The 19313-nt window shown below is 46.3% G+C and overlaps 1 protein-coding gene across 1 annotated transcript in view; it reads left to right on the forward strand.

Moving 5' to 3' along the window:
* Positions 1-8001: 8001 nt before the first annotated feature.
* BCAT1 (branched chain amino acid transaminase 1) overlaps positions 8002-19313 on the forward strand; it is a 57636-nt gene continuing 46324 nt past the window's right edge. Inside the window, exon 1 of the mRNA XM_075602876.1 lies at positions 8002-8185. Coding sequence (XP_075458991.1) covers positions 8180-8185 — 6 coding nt within the window. The 5' untranslated portion in view covers positions 8002-8179. The remainder of the gene's footprint in view (positions 8186-19313) is intronic.

Genomic DNA, 19313 nt, shown 5'->3' on the forward strand with positions numbered 1-19313 from the left:
GTTTTTTTTTTCTCCCCCACCGGCCGCCGAGCTCCAGCTTCTTGCCAAATTTCTTTGGAGAAGCAAAATGTTGAAAATCGCGCCATTTTTTTGGCGCGAACAGCCGCTAGATGGCGATCGCGCCTCTCTGAATATGGCAGTTTTCAACACTGGAGAGATTTAGGTTCTCTCCAGCCCCGCGGCCAAATTTGCAAATAATAAAAAAAAATTGGCGCTTTTTTTTAAAACTCGCCAGTACCTGCCTGTCTACAGGCATTTTTCTCCAAAAAATGCCGCTATTCCCCTTACCGCTGCTCTCTGCATAGGCCCCTAAATCTTTATTCTGTAATGATGAACTTCTCTGATTGCCACATCATGGCGCAGAGGTAATATGTGCGCTGGGATCTACATACTCTATATAGAGATAAAACCTTGTTAAGCGCTATCCCCTATATACTCACGAGGAGTTGTCTTGTCATATGGACACTTGTTTCAGGGTGTAACTCATTAACCCATATTGTTATTGAAAGAAAATGAACTACAAGCAACTCGTTTCTTCCAGTTGTGTTTCCCATTCCCCCAAAAACAGCCCCGGTTCTCCCTATCATAGGGAACTCTCTTTTTGTTCTTATTTTTTGATGGCTTAAAGGAGTCCAATGGGCCGCCGAGAAGGAGAGTCGGGACAACTGTCCCGGGCCCGGCTGGCGCTGGAAGTTAGGCCCAGTCAGACCCAGCACCCATGTCCGACTGCTGTGCCTTTGTTGACTGCCGGGCCCCAGCTCCCCACTGCTGTGGCCCTTTACTCAGTAAACCCCCCCCCCCCTCACGCACCTCCCCCCCCCTCACGCACCTCCCCCCCCCCTCACGCACCTCCCCCCCCGCATGCCAGATGTTAGGCCCAACTTCTGCATGCGCCCGTGGGATTGCGCCCGTGGGATTGGCACGGCACTGGAGGCTTCCCCCCAAGGTAAGGTAAAGTGTGTGTGTGTGTGTGTGTGTGTGTGTGTGTGTGTGTGTGTGTGTGTGTGTGTGTGTGTGTGTGTGTGTGTGTGTGTGTGTGTGTGTGTGTGTGTGTGTGTGTGTGTGTGTGTGTGTGTCTTATTGAGTGAGAGGGGAGGAGAGAAATAAATGGGGGGAGGGAGAGGATGAGAAGGGGGCATTTGAGAGGTGGGCGTGTAAGAGTGGGTGAGGGGAGTGTGAGAGACAGAGGGTGGGGGAGGAATACATAGGGAGGAGTGTGGGAAGGTAGAAAAAAATAGAGGGTGGCGTGAACGAGAAGACGTGTGCGAAAATGGGGGAGTGTAAGAGAAAGAGGGACTTGCAAGGCACGCTGACACAAGGGGGGCAGGAAAGCTGCCTGCGGCAGTCAAGAAGCAAAAAGTGACACACTGTGAGTACTCATTTGCATGACATTACCCAGAATCCCTGGCTGCCGTGGAAGCATTGTATGCTAAGAGATAATGCGGAAAGGCAGCGTTGCAGACCTGTCTGAGACATGAATGTGCTCACAAGGGGTATTTTATTTGCTACTTTATTATGATAATAATATGTTTTCTTATGCAGCACTATATATGTACAATTTGCAGGCACAATAAGTCCTGCCCTGACCCACATCGGGGTTTGAACGGTAAGAACACAGGCAGGGTTTCGCCATGACGCTGCTGCTTCAGCCTGCAGTTATTGGGAAATTCAAACCTATCAATCCGTTCAAAACTAATCGCGCAAAAGCACGTGTGCGGCTGCTTTTGTTTCTTTGGAAATGACTACAAGGCCACAGCCATGGTGGGCGCGCTCGCTGCAGTCAGAAGGCTGTACCTCCATGAGGACGGCCATAGAGCGCGCGTGCGGTGGCGCGGCAAATTTTTCGCGCCACAAAATAATTTGATTTTTTCCCCGCGCCGGCCGGGTCACGGGAGCGGTTCCGCCAGTGAGGGCGAACGAGTTCCGTGACATCAGTAAAAGAAATATGCAAAAAGGTATGAATATATATTTCTGCCAGGGTCTCAGGTCCCTGTTTATTACACAAAAAACTATGCACTTAGCACATAAAAATCTGTTGTAGCAAAATGTGTCCAAAAATGTAAATACTCTACAAAGCGTGCCCAAGTTCATTTAGAGCCCAAAGCATCACTTATTAAATGATGTGAGTGCAATTCCTGGTGACCACTCTGTTACAATAAATTACTCTTTATATTCAGTATTATGCTATGGAGCTGGCGCTTCGTTTTGTAGGTACCTGTGTGATCAGGCTAGATCACTTAAGAAGCTTTGCCTACTCCTTAGCGGACTCTTTTCCGGAACTGGACTTTTTATCATCATTTCCATTGGGACTGGTTTGAATTAACACCATCACTTTCTACATTATTACATATTGAATTCATTTATTATTAGTCATTATTTAATGTATATTAGTGGTTGAGTTTATATCACTTTCACACTACCACTTCCTATCGCTATTAGTTCACACTTAGTTAGCACTACCATTTGTTTGTGATTATATATATATATATATATATATATATATATATATATATATATATATATATATATATATATATATATATATATATATATATATAAAATCAAAAAATAAATAAATAAATAGACAATACCGTTCTGTGGCTAACGAAATGCTTTTATTTGTGTGAGCTTTCGAGATACACTGATCTCTTCTTCCGGCGATGTATATAATAGACAGTGCTACAGATTACAGAAAAAGATTATTAGAAGATACAGTTACAATAAATGCAGAACAGTCATAAAATGATAAACAAACAAAAATCCCAATACAGTACGTTACTATATGTCTTTCCCAGAGAGGTCACTGGAGTAGAAGATGACAATTCGCGTGTTGGTTTCCCTTTGGGCTGGCAGCCCAGTATCTGGTGATCGTCCCCAACCTTCTAACATTATATATATATATATATATATATATATATATGTATATATATATATATATATATATATATATTCCCCCTTTTAGTAGGCCATCAGTGGTATCCCTCCCAATTAAGCCCTCTTTGTAGATCACCACACAGGAAGGGTCTTGACCTGTCATAAACACAATATAAAAACAACATGAAAAACAGTATCTAATATTTTTAAGACAAACGGTAACCCTGGAAGTCCCAGATTGATTCAAATACTTAATATTCCCCATCATTTCTTGTGATCTCTCGCATGATAACGGTGCAATAACCCAGGGGTGCGCAAACTGGGGGGGGGTGCGCAATTTTGTAAGGGGGGTTGCCGCTCTTACAGAGGCCCTACGCTCTTCTTCACAACATTTAAACTCTATTCCTGGACCAATAAAAGATTAAACCGGTGAATATGTGTTTCCGAAGCAGCTAACATATGTTACAAATGTTACCACAAGGTTGTCGTGTGGTTGTTTGTGTCACAGATGTTTATTTGTTTACCACTTCCATAGAAAATGGACTTGGCATGTTCCCGCGGCACATGTGCACATCTTGTTATTTGCGCAGCGCTGCGACTTTGCCAGTTCTTCTCTGTCACTGTTTGTCACTGTTTGTCACGGGACACAGCAGTGCCAGAGTAAAGGCGCATGCATGGGGTCTGTGGAGTTTATTCATTCATAAAAACCTGCTTACACAAACATGTTGTCTACCAGTTCGTGCTACACAATCAATGTTCATATTTTAGAGGACAAGACTAAAAACCTTTAGAAAGGGAAAAGTGTAGGTCCTAGTACAGGGCTGGGCAAGTCCAGCCCTAAAGGGGCACCAACAGGACAGGTCAGGTTTTCAGGATATCCTTGCTTCAGCACAGTTGGACCAATCAGTGGCTCAGTCTTTTAAAGCAGGGGTGAGCAAAGTTTTGGAGCTGCGCCCCCCCTATAGCTCGTGCCCCCCTTCTCTGTGACCCATGTGACGTCACGTGACCCTGCAGCGTCATTTGACGTGTGTTACCATGGCGACGCATACGTCACATGGCCCCGCGGTGTCATTTGACGCCACATTGCTATGGCGTCGTGTCCAGAAGACAACAGAACCCCGGTAAGTTGAGGTTGCAGAGGTCTCGCGCGGACCCCCGGCATTTATCTTAAATGCCTTGGGGAAGAGCGCGGTGCCGCTGCAACTGCCGCTGCAACTGCCGCACCCCCCCCCCAACAAAATCCTGCACCCCCCAGTTTTAAAGGATATCTCTGCTTCAGCCCGGGTGGCTCAATCAGTGGTTCAGTCGATTGAGCCACCTGGGCTGAAGCAGGGATATCCTGAAAACCTGACCTGTTGGTGCCCTTGAGGACTGGAGTTGCCCACCCCTGCTCTAGAATCAGATTGCAAGATCTCACAAGCGGGACCCTCGCTCCCGTTTGTATGTGTTGGCGTGCGTTCTTATTTGGCGCGGCATTCTGTATGTGCATGCCGCGCTGATCCCCATTGTACCCAACTGCGGACTGTGATAACTACAAATAAACAATACTAATAATACTCTCTAGCGGCAGGGGGTCTTAACTCCTGTCCTCAAGGTTTCAGGATATCCCTGCTTCGACTGAGCCACTGATTGAGCTACCTATGCTGAAGCAGGGATATCCTGAAAACCCGACCAGTTGGGGGGTCTTGGGGACTGGAGTTGAGAACCCCTGGTTTACGGGATACAGCTCGGTTGATCCTTGTTCACTGGAATGAAGCCAGCGCTGGCTGTGACATACTGGCAAGCCGCTGTATTTGCTTTAAGGGGTGGGGATGTAGGTGTGCTGTATGCTTAACTTTACCTTGCCCCTGACCTGTTTATTTGTCTTTTCTTTTTTTTTTTTTTGCACAGTGATCAATGTTGACAACCGTGACATTAAAGCAGCAGTGCCACCTACTCAGCAACAAGTCATTAGTGGCGGTATCAATACGTATAACAATTTAACAATGTAACAATTTAACAATATAATAATATTACCCATGACAATGGAAGACATCAGGTTTACCCTGGCAACATTTCTAATTGGAGATTCGTTCTCCTGTGATCAGTGTAACTCAGCAGCTACAATGTATTCTTACATTACTAAGGTGATTTCATCTGTTGTTACAGTTCTTGCACAGATCTTGCACTGCAGGGAAAGTGTTTAACAACCTTCTATAGAAATCAAAGCATTATCAGAATTTTAAAACTCTAAAAAAAAATGTAGTAAGTATTATCTAATACTACAGAACGGATTTATTTTTTAAAAAAAGCAAAAAAAAAAAAAAAACACATGTAGGATATTTCTTGGATTGCTCCTTTTAGAAATGTAGAGGTATCAAACGACAAAATGATTGTACTGTGCACTACTCTCATACTATCCCACTCCAAGGCCGCGACCATGCTGAGCGCGACGCGAACAAAAGGCCGTTCCTCAATGAGGATGGCCATAGTGCGTGCGGCCCCCAATTTTTTCACGCGACAAGCTAATTTGATTTTGCCGCGCGACGGCTGGGTCACGTGTGCGGTTTGCCCAATGAGAGCGAACCAGCTCCGTGACGTCACGGCCGCGCCTCCCCGTCAAGTTTCCCCCTGGGCCAGAAATCTCTTCTGCGGCAGGCGCGCGCGGCATCGCGAGCGCCGTCGTGCCTGCGCACCTAGCATGGCCTCGGCCTAATATATTGCCACCCGATTCCTTCTTGGGTATCCCACCGGCCGACATGAGGCGTTACAAAGACTTCCTCTGCATTGTCACCTCTCAGTAATCCCTGGTAATTATTGGGGATCATAGGGAGCCTACTGGACACCCAAGAAGCTCCTATTGAACCCCCAAAATAACCACAACATATATATATAAGCATATGAGTGTCACAGAGGAGTGCTACTGAGCATGGCAATATATACTTAAAATCAGAGACAGAACATTAAACACAGACAGAGCTCAGTTTTTAGCACATCCAGTGAAACTCATACATGGTACAGTGCCTAAATATATATGTATAAATATCGAGTAAAATGGTCTTTTAGTTTAACATTTTTGGCCAAAATTGTTGTAAGCCCCTGAGCCAACTGCACGGCAGACCACATTTTAAATGGTTAAGGGCTCACTCCATAGCATCTTCCACTCAGGGGAACTTGCCTGCTTGCCTTGCAGTACGGTTGTGACAACTCTAATACAGAGTGCTTTTCCTGGTAATGTACAGGTTATTAAAAGCTTCAATCAGACTTAGAACTTTGCAACTAATATTGACAGATTTACTATAAATCATTCTTCCTGTAACTACACAGGTTATTAAGAAATTATATCAGCGTTAGGGACCCCTGAATTGTGGTCTGCCGTGCAGTTGGCTCGGGGGCTTACAACAATTTTGGCCAAAAATGTTAAACTAAAAGACCATTTTACTCGATATTTATACATATATATTCAGGCACTGTACCGTGTATGAGTTTCACTGGATGTGCTAAAAACTGAGCTCTGTCTGTGTTTTATGTTCTGTCTCTGATTTTAAATTTGGATTATAGGGAGCAGCAGATCTACATCTGGACTTACTGTGTAAAAGAGAGTCCTGAAGTTCAAACTCCCCCCCCCCCCCCCCCCCCCGACTAAATCCATGGTGGTACTAGTGTTAAAAAAACAGCAACCCTGAAAGCGAAAGGGTTATAGGATGGCCATACTGTGAAAAACTTTAGGGGATTATTTCCGAAGGGCTGTGATGGAAATGAGGGTGAGTTGAGGGACATAGGATCTGGTTAGCAATAATAATTAGAGATGGGCTCATTTGGACCGCCACGGATTGGCTGGATCCTTTTGATCCGCGGATTTCAGTGGATCAGTCTCAGAAATGGCAATTCGTATGTTTTTTTTTTTTAAGACCGACAATCCATCCGCCGATTCAGCGATCCGCACGCACATCCATCAGAGGATAGCGGAATCCGCAGATAGGTTGTTAAGACCCACCCGCGCATTGTATCCAACGGCGGTTTTGGATTAACCCACGCGGATTGAAACTGGAACAATCCATTGGCGGATTTTACACCGCGGAACGGATTTTGAATGGCGAATTCAAAATAATGCGTTAAACGGATTCGGGCTGGTTTGCCCATAATAATAATGAGATATATTAAAGCTATAATAATTCTAAGGCAGCGATAGGTTAACTAAAAACGTCTTTGCTTGTGGTTACAAATGGCCCAGTATTTCTATCTTACACGCTCAAAATGCTGCGTCTGTATCTGCGCCACTGACGCTGCCCGTTTAACATAATAACTCCAGGATTTTATGTTATTGATGTGACGCTATTCAGGCACCAATGTATTTTTCGCCCCTTTTTTTCTTGAGTTCTGTACCCTACCCTGTATTTTCTGTCATTGAAAAGAACTTTTAGATAAATAAACAGCATATACACACGCGTGTGTGTTATATATATATATATATATATATATATATATATATATATATATATATATATATATATATATATATATATATATATATACATATATATACGACTATTAAGGTTATGGTGGGTAAAAAAAGTGACTAAAACCCTCCACAGTAAAGCATAAAGCAACTGTAAATATTCCTGTATATTCATTTGCATGTCTTAGACAGGTCTGCAACCCTGTCTTTCACCATTATCACCCAGCAAACAGCACTTCCACTGCAGCAAGGGATTCTGGGAAATGACATGCAAATGAGCACACAGTGCCACTTTTTATCTCATGCTCACATTACATGAGCAACCCTTAGCCAATGCATGCTGCTTTAAACACAGCTTTTAAGCAAGGACTTGGGAGATGCAAAGTCAGTTAACCCACTCACAGACATGTTTCAACCTTGATCGGTCTCATCAGTGTGAGGTTGGCTTACTGACATTTGCTCAAATGAGATAAGAGTAGGTAATTACCACGACTATTAAGGTTATGGTGGGTAAATATTATATGTATATATATATATATATATATATATATATATACACACCCTCTTCATGTAAAGCAAAGTCTGCCTCACAGATAAGCAGACAGCTGACAGCACACGTCCTGCAGTGACATCTGCACAACGCCTTCCAAGAGCACAAGTTTGAGAAGTGAACACACCCCCGTTAGCTGATGTAATCGCACTGGAGGAGGCGGTGATAGTATAAGGTGCCCCCAGCTCATACACTATATCCTCAAGAGACAAGCAGTCACTTTGCAACGTGTCCTGAAGTGAACCAGCGCTGCGCCTGCCGCCATCTGCTACACCAAACCTCACGCCACGTGCTCCCAGGTGGCTCGCTGTAACATCATGGAGGTAACGAAAGCAATTGTTTGTGTGATCACAGGACCATATGGGGAACGGGGTGGGTTCTTGTGTAAGGGCTGCAGTGTGATCAGCTGGGGTGCAGTATATGCGGGAGGTGGCAGTATACATGCAGCAGCAGTGGTACTGGGCTGCAGTATATGCGGGAGGTGGTTATATGCATGCAGCAGTGGTACTGGGCTGCAGTATATGCGGGAGGTGGTTATATGCATGCAGCAGTGGTACTCGGTGCAGTATATGCGGGAGGTGGTTATATGCATGCAGCAGTGGTACTGGGTGCAGTATATGCGGACGGTGGTTATATCTTAACTCTGTGCCCAGCACATACGTGATAACGAGAGGTAACTCTCACTGTATTATGGTACTGTACATTACATGTACAGTACTGTATGGTACTGAGTATTATCGGGCGCTGAGCATCATGCGGTTTCCTATCTGCTAACCCTGCACTTATACAAGAAAAGAGCCCCATCTGCTTCAGTTTATAGGCAGGAAAGGGCAGCAGCGCCTAGTTCCTGCTTCACATGCAGAGCTGAGCCCTGCCAAGTAATACAATGTTACTGCAATATTCACATTTCATACAGAGCGTTTCTTTTTTATAAAGGGGGGGGGGGGTAGGGGGCCCCTATAATTCTGCAACGAGAACATAGAAACTGAGTAACATTGTGCATTAATGTGTAAATTACATGGATTCCATGTATGATATAATGTCCCCTTTCCTCCCTCCTCCTCTCCTCCTCCTCCTCCTCTTCCCAACTCCTCTCCTCCTCTCCTCCTCCCCAACTCCTATCCTCCTCCTCAATTCCTTTCCTCACTCCTTTCCCCCCCAACTCCTTTTCTCTCCCTCCCCCCAACTCCTTTTCTCTCCCTCCCCCCAACTCCTTTTCTCTCCCTCCCCCCAACTCCTTTTCTCTCCCTCCCCCCAACTCCTTTTCTCTCCCTCCCCAACTCCTTTTCTCTCCCTCCCCCCAACTCCTTTTCTCTCTCTCCCCCCAACTCCTTTTCTCTCTCTCCCCCCAACTCCTTTTCTCTCTCTCCCCCCAAACTCCTCCTTTCCTCTCTCTCCCCCCAACTCCTCCTTTCCTCTCTCTCCCCCCAACTCCTCCTTTCCTCTCTCTCCCCCCAACTCCTCCTTTCCTCTCTCTCCCCCAACTCCTCCTTCCCTCTCTCTCCCCCCCAACTCCTCCTTCCCTCTCTCTCCCCCCCAACTCCTCCTTTCCTCTCTCTCCCCCCAACTCCTTCTTTCCTCTCTCTCCCCCAACTCCTCCTTCCCTCTCTCTCCCCCCAACTCCTCATTTCCTCTCTCTCCCCCCAACTCCTTTCCTCTCCCCTCTCTCCCCCCAACTCCTTTCCTCTCCCCTCAAACTCCTTTCTTTCTCCCCACCTCCTTTCCTCCCCCCCCCCCCAAACGATATAAATTGTATCCCCCTGTGCCTCGGGCAACCAGCATTGATTGTAAGCTCATTGGGGCAGGAGTGTAAAACTCTGTACAGAGCTGCATACCAAATGCTCAATATCACACGCTCGATATCACACGCTGTATTGTACATGCTGTGTATGACATGCTGTGTATGACATGCTATGTATGACATGCTATATTCTGAAGCGCTTTGAGTCCCTTTTGAGAGAAACATGCTCTATGACGTAAAGTTGTTATTATTGCGCTTATTGTTGTGTATTGCATGTTTATCTTTATATAGCACCATCCAGATACATAGCCCTTTACAATACACATCATATTATAACACAATGGCAATAAACGCTTCAGACGACAATAGGAAAATGAGTCCCTGCCCCGAAGAGCTTACAATCTAAGTGCCAAGCTGCTTTTGCCCACAAACAGGACCTATGTGCTCTCTCCTACTTTACAGTGTCTTACTACCTTGGCTTTATAGTGTATTACTGGCATCTTCTGGCAGCCAAAGCTAAGTGGGCTAATGTGTCAGTGTATCAACCAAAACCTGCATAGGCGTCTTTAACCCCTTCTCATCTGGAGGAGATAGCAATGCAGAGATAGAGTGGGATCATTTTGTCAGCTTATTACAACATTGAAATTCTCAGAAATGCCAGAATTTGTTCTCTTCTCCGATTCCTTGCTGGTGTCTGCACTGCACACGCTGCTCTGCGCACTGCACACGCTGCTCTGCGCACTGCACACGCTGCTCTGCGCACTGCACACGCTGCTCTGCGCGCTGCACACGCTGCTCTGCGCTCTGCACACGCTGCTCTGCGCACTGCACACGCTGCTCTGTGCTCTGCACACGCTGCTCTGTGCGCTGCACACGCTGCTGTGTGCTCTGCACACGCTACTCTATGCTCTGCACACGCTGCTGTGTGCGCTGCTCTGTGCGCTGCACACGCTGCTCTGCGCTCTGCACACATTGCTCTGTGATCTGCAAACGATGCTGTGTGCGCTGCTCTGTGTGCTGCATTCGCTGCTCTGCGCTCTGCACACGCTGCTCTGCGCGCTGCACATGCTGCTGTGTGCTCTGCACACGCTGCTCTGTGCTCTGCACGCGCTGCTGTGCTCTGCACACGCTGCTGTGCGCTGCACACACTGCTGTGTGCGCTGCTCTGCGCGCTGCACACGCTGCTCTGCGCACTGCACACGCTGCTCTGCGCACTGCACACGCTGCTCTGTGCTGTGCTATTGCTACAAATAAAAGCAGGGAGGAGAGACGCTGCACCTGGCCAGCACATCTCCCATTGGTGGGTGACTCCTGGGAATTAACACCCCTTGGACATGTTTTAGAATGTGAATGACTGTGATATCCCTACCCAGCTCACTGACCTTCCAGCGCAAGGCCACGAGTGGGGGCTATAATAGGTCACATACCTCAGGCAGCTGTCCCCTATAAGTTTAGAAATATTTCGGAGGTACAGTGCATTACAGTACATGTCCCTTTTTCTGAACGTGCAGTTTTGTGTCGATGTTTGCAAATATTTTGTTGCTTTTTTTGGCTGCGATTCTTGCAAACTGCGATGAATATTATTTGTTCTGCGTAGGGGTTTTTTTTTTTTTTAAAGACGATATCAGTCGTCTCCAGAAGCTTTTTTTGTTAAGCTTTATCTGAAGGATAGTCATGTTGGTAAAAAAAAAAAGGATTTAAAACTGAAAAAAATTCTGAATTGCTGGAGACAGCCAACTTTCTGCTGCCAAGTTTACCTGGCTGTCCTAAGCCATGCAAATATTTACAGATTCTTCAGACCTGAATGGGGCATTGTATATTTGGGGGAGACCTATAACAAAATTGTTAATACGAATTAGACAGAATTTGAATGAGTATTCAAATATATTGAATACAAATAAAGTTACAGAAACTCTGGTATAATATAATAATAATAATAAAAATGTTCTTTCTTGTATAGCACTGACAGTGTTCACAGCGCTGTATATAACATTTTTGCAGGCATGAGTCCCTGCCCTGTGGAGATTACAATCTATTATTTTTTTGGTGCCTGAGGCACAGGGAGCTAAAGTAACTTGCTGAGCTGACACCGGGAACTGAACCAGTCAGGGCCTTTACTCACTGAGCCGCTCCTTCAGCCTGTGGTATGTTGTTAGTTATACAAAAATATACCTAAAATACAAAATTGAATATAAAAGGGTTCAGCGCCGTCTTAGGCTGCGTCCCCGCTAGCGCTGAGCGGCGGTGCTTGCCGAGTTCACTTTGTGCAAAGTGAATTCTCACGCCCCTGCTCACGTGATGTGCGCACGCATGGGAAGTAAAAAAAAAAAGAGCGTTCGAAGTGCGCTCAATAGGCCCCCATTCAACCCCCCCCGCGCACGCTCGCAAAATTTGCAGGACACACGCGCTCATGCTACGAGAGTTGGTGGTGATGTCACCAGTCAAGCATGAGAGCGGTCAGCGCCAGCGGGGCCGCAGCCTTAAAGAGTTTTTGGGGCCCTGGGCTAAGTGTAAATTGGGGGCCACACCCACAAAGGTCACATTTAAAAACAAACACTGTGAGCTTTTATTGAACAACATGAAATTCTGCAAATATTGCTACAAACACAAACATTTTATTTATCTCCAGGTGTCTCTTTCTGTTTTATTTTATTTGCAAAGTAACAAATTAAATTCGATGTTATGAAGTACTTAATAAGTTAAAATTTGCTAAAGCCATCTCAATGTCAGGAAATGTTGACTCCAGTTTGTCACGCTGTATGAGTGCATTTTAATTGCATTTTATTGTATTTTTTCAAATACATTTCCGACAAATCCATTAAACTCTCTATTCCATAAAAAAAATTGCAGAAACGTCATTGAATAAAATAAATGGCACACAAAGTTAGGCTTTATACAATGAAAAGCGATATACTGTTGTAATCACACCAAAAATAAAAAAAATGATAATTAACGTTTTGCAGCGTTCAGTAGGACTACGAATTTAAAATGACATTTTGGGCCATTACAGTTGCGGAGACCTCGGAAGGTTGAGGGTCCCCGGAAGGTCGGGGGTCTCTGGAAGGTCGGGGGTCCCCGGAAGGTTGGGGCCCTGGGTTACAGCCCAGTTAGCCCATGCTTTAAGATGGTAGTGAGATGGTTAAATTGTTGTATGGGGCCTGACAAAAACTATACATGAATTCAGGGGGGCTCAACTCCAGTCCCCAAGCCCCTGCAACAGGTCAGGTTTTCAGGATATCCCTGATTCTGCACAGGTGGTTCAATCAGAGGCTCAGTGACTGAGCCTCTGATTGAGCCACCTGTGCTGAAGCTGGGATATCCTGAAAGCCTGACCTGTTGGGGGGGTGTAGGCTTGAGTACCGGAGTTGAGCTGGCCTGCATTGATACCTAACATACATGGAAAAAGCCTTTACTGTACTTAAATTGAACATTTCTCAGAGTGGGGACGGGAGATAATCCGTGTTTAGCAATGTATGTAAGAAACAAACAGCCCGTGCCTTAATAGCTGCGTTACTGCAGCTGTGACGTCGTGCGCCATGTCCCCCAGATCTGCAATGGGCCCAATTGTATTGATGTTTTGCATGTCTGAGTGCAATTAATTTCCAGGTTATTCGGAAATCGGCTCAGTGAGGATTACACTGTAACACCCCGCACGATAACAATGACGGGGCAATAGCCAAGGCAGATTAACAAGGGCAGCAATCACAAGCATTTATTAGGCAGGAGATTCAAAGTAAACAGGATTAGCATTGCAATAGCTTGTGTCCTATTTTACATTCTCCCAGAATCCCTGGCTGCAGTGGAAGCCTTGTATGCTAAGAGATAATGGGGAAAGGCAGAGTTGTGGACCTGTCTGAGGCGTGAGAATGTGCTCACACGTGGTACACTTTTGAGTAATGTCAATGAACAGGTGTAGAGCAGGGTGGCCATGCCCAGTCCTCAAGGGCCACCTCACAGCAGGGTGGCCATGCCCAGTCCTCAAGGGCCACCTCACAGCAGGGTGGCCATGCCCAGTCCTCAAGGGCCACCTCACAGCAGGGTGACCAACTCCAGTCCTCAAGGGTCACCTCACAGCAGGGTGACCAACTCCAGTCTGCAAGGGCCAACTCCAGTCCTCAAGGGCCACCTTACAGCAGGGGTGGCCATCTCCAGTCCTTAAGGGCCACCTCACAGCAGGGTGGCCATGCCCAGTCCTCAAGGGCCACCTCACAGCAGGGTGGCCAACTCCAGTGCTCAAGGGCCACCTCACAGCAGGGTGGCCAACTCCAGTCCTCAAGGGCCAACTCCAGTCCTCAAGGGCCACCTCACAGCAGGGTGGCCATGCCCAGTACTCAAGGGCCACCTCACAGCAGGGTGGCCATCCCCAGTCCTCAAGGGCCACCTCACAGCAGGGTGGCCATCCCCAGTCCTCAAGGGCCACCTCACAGCAGGGTGGCCATCTCCAGTCCTCAAGGGCCAACTCCTGTCCTCAAGGGCCAACTCCAGTCCTCAAGGGCCACCTCACAGCAGGGGCAGCCAACTCCAGTTCTCAAGGGCCACTTACAGGATGACTCTCCTTTTGTGTATTTGCACTCACGTTGGAATTGTGCCTCTCTATACCTTTGTATTATCACTAGTAAAGAACATTGATCTCAATCTGTAAAGCTCGGCTAAAGCAATACGGTTTGAGAGTAGCTATTGTAAAAGAACTAGACCCAATTCACAATTTGCTATGTCCCTGTGGCTTCATGAAGTACTATGCAGTAGCTCAGGGGGGGGGGGGGGGTGGGGGGGGGGGGGAGCAACTCCAGGCCTCCATGTCAAGATGTCAGGATATCCCTGCTTCAGCACAGGTGGCTCAATTAGTGGCTTGGTCGAAGAAAATATGGGTCACACAGTCAGATGTGCCACGCGTGCTCATTCCTTTGGCCTGCTAATTTCATTCTAGTTGCGCAGGCAGTTTGTCACACTGCAACACCCTTGTAAGTGAAGGCAGGGGTGTGCGCAAACTTGGAGGGCGCAAGAGTTTTTTGGGGGAGCGCGGCGGTTACAGACGTCCCTCGCTTTTCAACCAGGCTTTGGTCCACGCGTCTCCATGGCGAGGGGCGTCAAATGACGCCACGGGGTCATTTGACGCTGCATTAAAGGTAAGGGGGGGGCGCGACTAGGGGGAGAGCAGGCAGGAAGTTTGCACACCCCTGAGTTAAGGTGATGTAACATTTGTACCATATGTATTACAACTGCAAAATGTTGAAATGTAATCATTTTCCTTTCTTTAAATGTATCTAAAATGACATTACAATAATCGTGTGGCCCTTCTGCTCCTACATGTTGTCTGATCTGGCCCCTTTGAAGAACTAGTAGAAGAGCCCGGGCTGATGGTGGGAAATACAGACCAGCTGCTGTAATATTATTGGAAGTGACTTTAATAATATTTTGGGGGCCTGTTATCTATGTGTAAGAAAATGTAGATGGTGGAAAGTTTTCATATCTAATCAGTTTTGCTTTTCATGGCAGTATGTATTTGCTTTAAACATGTAATTATTCTCTTTTAAACTGTTATACTGCAGAAACATCCGCTTGCTTTTTTTTTAGACTTGATACAGCTATATTTGAGAAACACTCTTATACTCCTTGGAAAATCTAAAGTGGCTGCTAGCTCGGCCCAAACGGCTTTGAATAATATATGTGATGTTTGTACGGCCAAACAGCTACTCCTTATCACAGTAAATCATCCTTTAGCATTGCTGTGCCGTTGTATAGACAATGTTTTTATAAACAATATTATTTTAGTTTGTAACAATTTCCCTTCAGTCTAATTTAACAAATAGAATGAGAGTAATGGTGCACATCTTTCATCCAATGCTTTGTTGGCATACAATTCCTAATTCAGCCATTCCAAAGATCATTTTGATAACCCAAGCTCTGTGTAATTGATGAGCAGCAGCATGTGTCTCTACCAGACCAATTCCCAGGGTCACAGTATCGGTCAGTCAGCCACAGGTACAAAGTATCGCACATTACAGGAGATGTGAGGCGAGTGTAAGGAGAGAAATAAGTGAAAGATACTCCAAGTCTTAGGGGTCTGTGTATCAAGGCTATATTGGAGCAAAACTGGGGCATATGCACCTACAGTATGTATCAAAGCATTTGCCCCATTTGTCCCAGCACGCACCTTGGGCTGAGATGAAAGTGCTCGTGACGGCATCCGTGTGCGGCGAGAACAACAGACCTCTTCCCTTTGAGGCCGCCCATAGTGCGGTAGCAGATTTTTGAAAAGACAAATACATTTGTCTTTTCGTTCGATGGCCGCGTCCCGTGAGCGGTTCAGCCAATGAGGGCGCACAAGCCTGGTGACGCGTCCGCCACGCCTCCGTCAGGCCTCACCACCGCCTCCCAAATTGCTGGAAGTTCACCCATCTCTCTGGCGAGACACCCACGCGATGCCATGTGCTATGTCGTGCGTGCGCGCCCACTATAATCTCAGCCTTAGAGAGAGTTAGTAGGAGGAGTTACATGGTACACAGGTTATAATGAGATGTATCACATTCTGCGTCTCTGCCCCAGCTTGCACCTTGGGGAGAGTCAGTAGGAGGAGTTGGGGGGAGTTACATGGTGCACAGATTATAATGAGATGTATCACATTCTGTGTCTCTGCCCCAGCTTGCACCTTGGGGAGAGTCAGTAGGAGGAGTTGGGGGGAGTTACATGGTGCACAGATTATAATGAGATGTATCACATTCTGCGTCTCTGCCACAGCTTGCACCTTGGGGAGAGTCAGTAGGAGGAGTTGGCGGGAGTTACATGGTGCACAGATTAGAATGAGATGTATCACATTCTGCGTCTCTGCCACAGCTTGCACCTTGGGGGAGTTGGGGGAGGAGTTACATGGTGCACAGATTATAATGAGATGTATCATATTATGTGTCTCTGCCCCAGCTTGCACCTTGGGGAGAGTCAGTAGGAGGAGTTGGGGGGGGGGGGGGGGTTACATGGTGCACAGATTATAATGAGATGTATCACATTCTGCATCTCTGCCCCAGCTTGCACCTTGGGGAGAGTCAGTAGGAGGAGTTGGGGGGGGGGGGGGAGGTTACATGGTGCACAGATTATAATGAGATGTATCACATTCTGCATCTCTGCCCCAGCTTGCACCTTGGGGAGAGTCAGTAGGAGGTGTTGGGGGGGGGGGGGGGGGTTACATGGTGCACAGATTATAATGAGAAGCATCACAGTCTGTGCTATTCTTTTGCCTTTTATTTTCCCTAAAAAAAATCATCCATATCTGAAATTATTCCCCATTACAGTAAACAGAACTGTACCTACATATTAGGTACCTGATTCTTTTCTGTAGTTTTCTAAACACATTCACTCACCTAGATAGCTACTTCCTTAAAAAAAAAAAACCCCAAAAGCAAAATATGTTTCATTCACAAAGCCTCAGAATTCAAGCCTTAATGTTACAGTATGAAAAAGAGGTAATAATAAGAATGACTGTAGAAAGCATAAAACGGTACTTGTTGAGCACTGTGAATTGTTTCTTTATGCTGGAAGAGACATGTATAACTTAAACTGTAGCAATTTGTACATGTAAATAGACACAAAGTGCATGTGTAATGTGTTTTGAAAAAAAATGCAACTTAAAACTGCAGCACCCCCTCTGGGGACTAGTAGATTCTGTAAGGGGTTACATTCCTTAAGGAGTTAACTGTGTGGGCTCACTCAGGTTACTCCCCTTCCCATCATGTGATGTATGATGCCAATGTAAGAGTATGTATAGCCGCCCCTTATCTTGTAGAAGCAGGTTCTTCAGCGTTCTGACAGGGTCCTCACTGTGAGTCCTGTACATAGCTTTGTGTGTTAATATGTATTAAGATGTGTTCTGTCACCTTTGTTGTTTTCAGTGAGTAATGTGTCTCTCTAAGATAGCACCTGGTAAAGGAACGGGGACCTTAAGTGGTGTGAGAGGGATGCTACTTGTCCTGGTCTCATTGGGTTGCCCCTACCGCAACCTGACCGCCACTGTCCTCACCGGGTGGGCGACTCTGCAGCCCGTATTCGTATAGAACCTGCCCGGCAAACGGGTTCTCATCGCTTCATAGCCTCCATATCCTTTAGGAAGGACCCCCAAGTTATGCACCCCCCTGAAGAGGAGTGAGAACTACCAGGATACTATTGTTTGTCCAGATGCACCTTATGTTTTACAAAAGTTCCTGGCGCCCATGTTTGTCCTACGCTTCCATCCACGTCCATCCACGTCCATCCCCGAGAGACTGAGCAATGGCACTGCATAATCCTTAACCTGATGTGACCTTCTTTTAGGGCTGGGTAAGGAGGGTTAGTCAAGCATTATGAGTTGAATTGTACTATACTCAATAAAATAATGTCAATAAACAATAAGAGATGTCACCCGCAATATCCCCTTGTTATAAAAAGTTGGCAATGATTATGTACAGTACTCATAATCCCCGCTTACACTGGGCTTTTGATGTTCTCCGCTTGTGTGTGCACATACAGTTCTCAAATTAACCGTGCCCTTAGGGCTTAATTATATCAACTCTGACGTGGCCATTTCCTATCAAAATTCATGACCGATTTTTATAGCATGATCCCCAGTTTTCTAAAGCAAGGGCGCTCAACTCCATCCTCAAGCCTCCCCAACAGGTTAGGTTTTCAGGATATCCCTGCTTCAGCACTGGTGGCTCAATAAGTCCCTGCTTCAGCGCAGGTGGTGCTTTAGAACAGAGGGTCTCAGTTGAAGACTGAGCCTCTGATTGAGCCACCTGTGCTGAAGCTGGGATATCCTGAAAACCTGACCTGTTGGGGGGTGTCTTGAGGACTGGAGTTAAACACCCCTGTTCTAAGTGACCTGTTGAGGAAACGTAGAAATGCTTTTGGCTTGTGATTCCAGAGCAGGTTTCCATTTGTTTTCTCTTCCATTTGGCATTGATTTTGACCTAACCTATTCAGGCCTGAATAAACCTGCGCGGCAGAGCTATGTGTCGCAGACTCCGACGGCCCAGAACAAGTTGAAAACGTCTCGTGTGAAGAAGATTTGCAAAATCATTAACTGGCAGCTGGCAATTTACTTGGCCAAACTAGTCAAACGAGATATACTGGGTTTCACATCCCATACAGGAAAAGAGTTCAACTGCGTTTCCCATCTTCATAACGCAAAATATCCCCTCCGCGTGTAGCTTTTGCTTCCTCGCATTGTAACCCTTTTATAGCAAACCAAATAGGGGTTTTTTTGTGTTCCAAGTGAAGCTCAATACACAGCATTTGATTTACTAGAGCAGGGGTGTGAAAACTTTGCTCTTTGGGCCCCCTGTGCCTGCTCTCAAACCCTGCTCTCACCCCCCCCGCCCCTGCTCGCGCCCCCCTCTTACCTTCTTTCCGGCATCGGCTGTGTCAATGCTTTGCCATTTGATGCCACGTTGTCATGGCGACGCGTTGCCAGAAGCTGGCTGAGAACAGGTAAGAGGGAGGTACAGAGACCACGCGCGCTCCCCTGTCATTTCATTTAAATGTTGTGGGGAAGAGCGCGGGGCCTCTGTAAGCGCAGTGCCCCCCCCAAAAAAAAATCTCACGCCCCCCCCATTTTGCGCACCCCTGTACACGAGGATTGTTCATGATTAGAAATGGGACTTCACTGTGCCAACTTATTGATTTACATTTTCACTGATCGTTTATGGAAATATGTTCGTCTGAGAGGAGATCCACCAATTCCG

Source organism: Ascaphus truei, chromosome 5 (genome assembly GCF_040206685.1).
Source record: "Ascaphus truei isolate aAscTru1 chromosome 5, aAscTru1.hap1, whole genome shotgun sequence".
In the NCBI taxonomy this organism is placed as follows: Eukaryota; Metazoa; Chordata; class Amphibia; order Anura; family Ascaphidae; genus Ascaphus; species Ascaphus truei.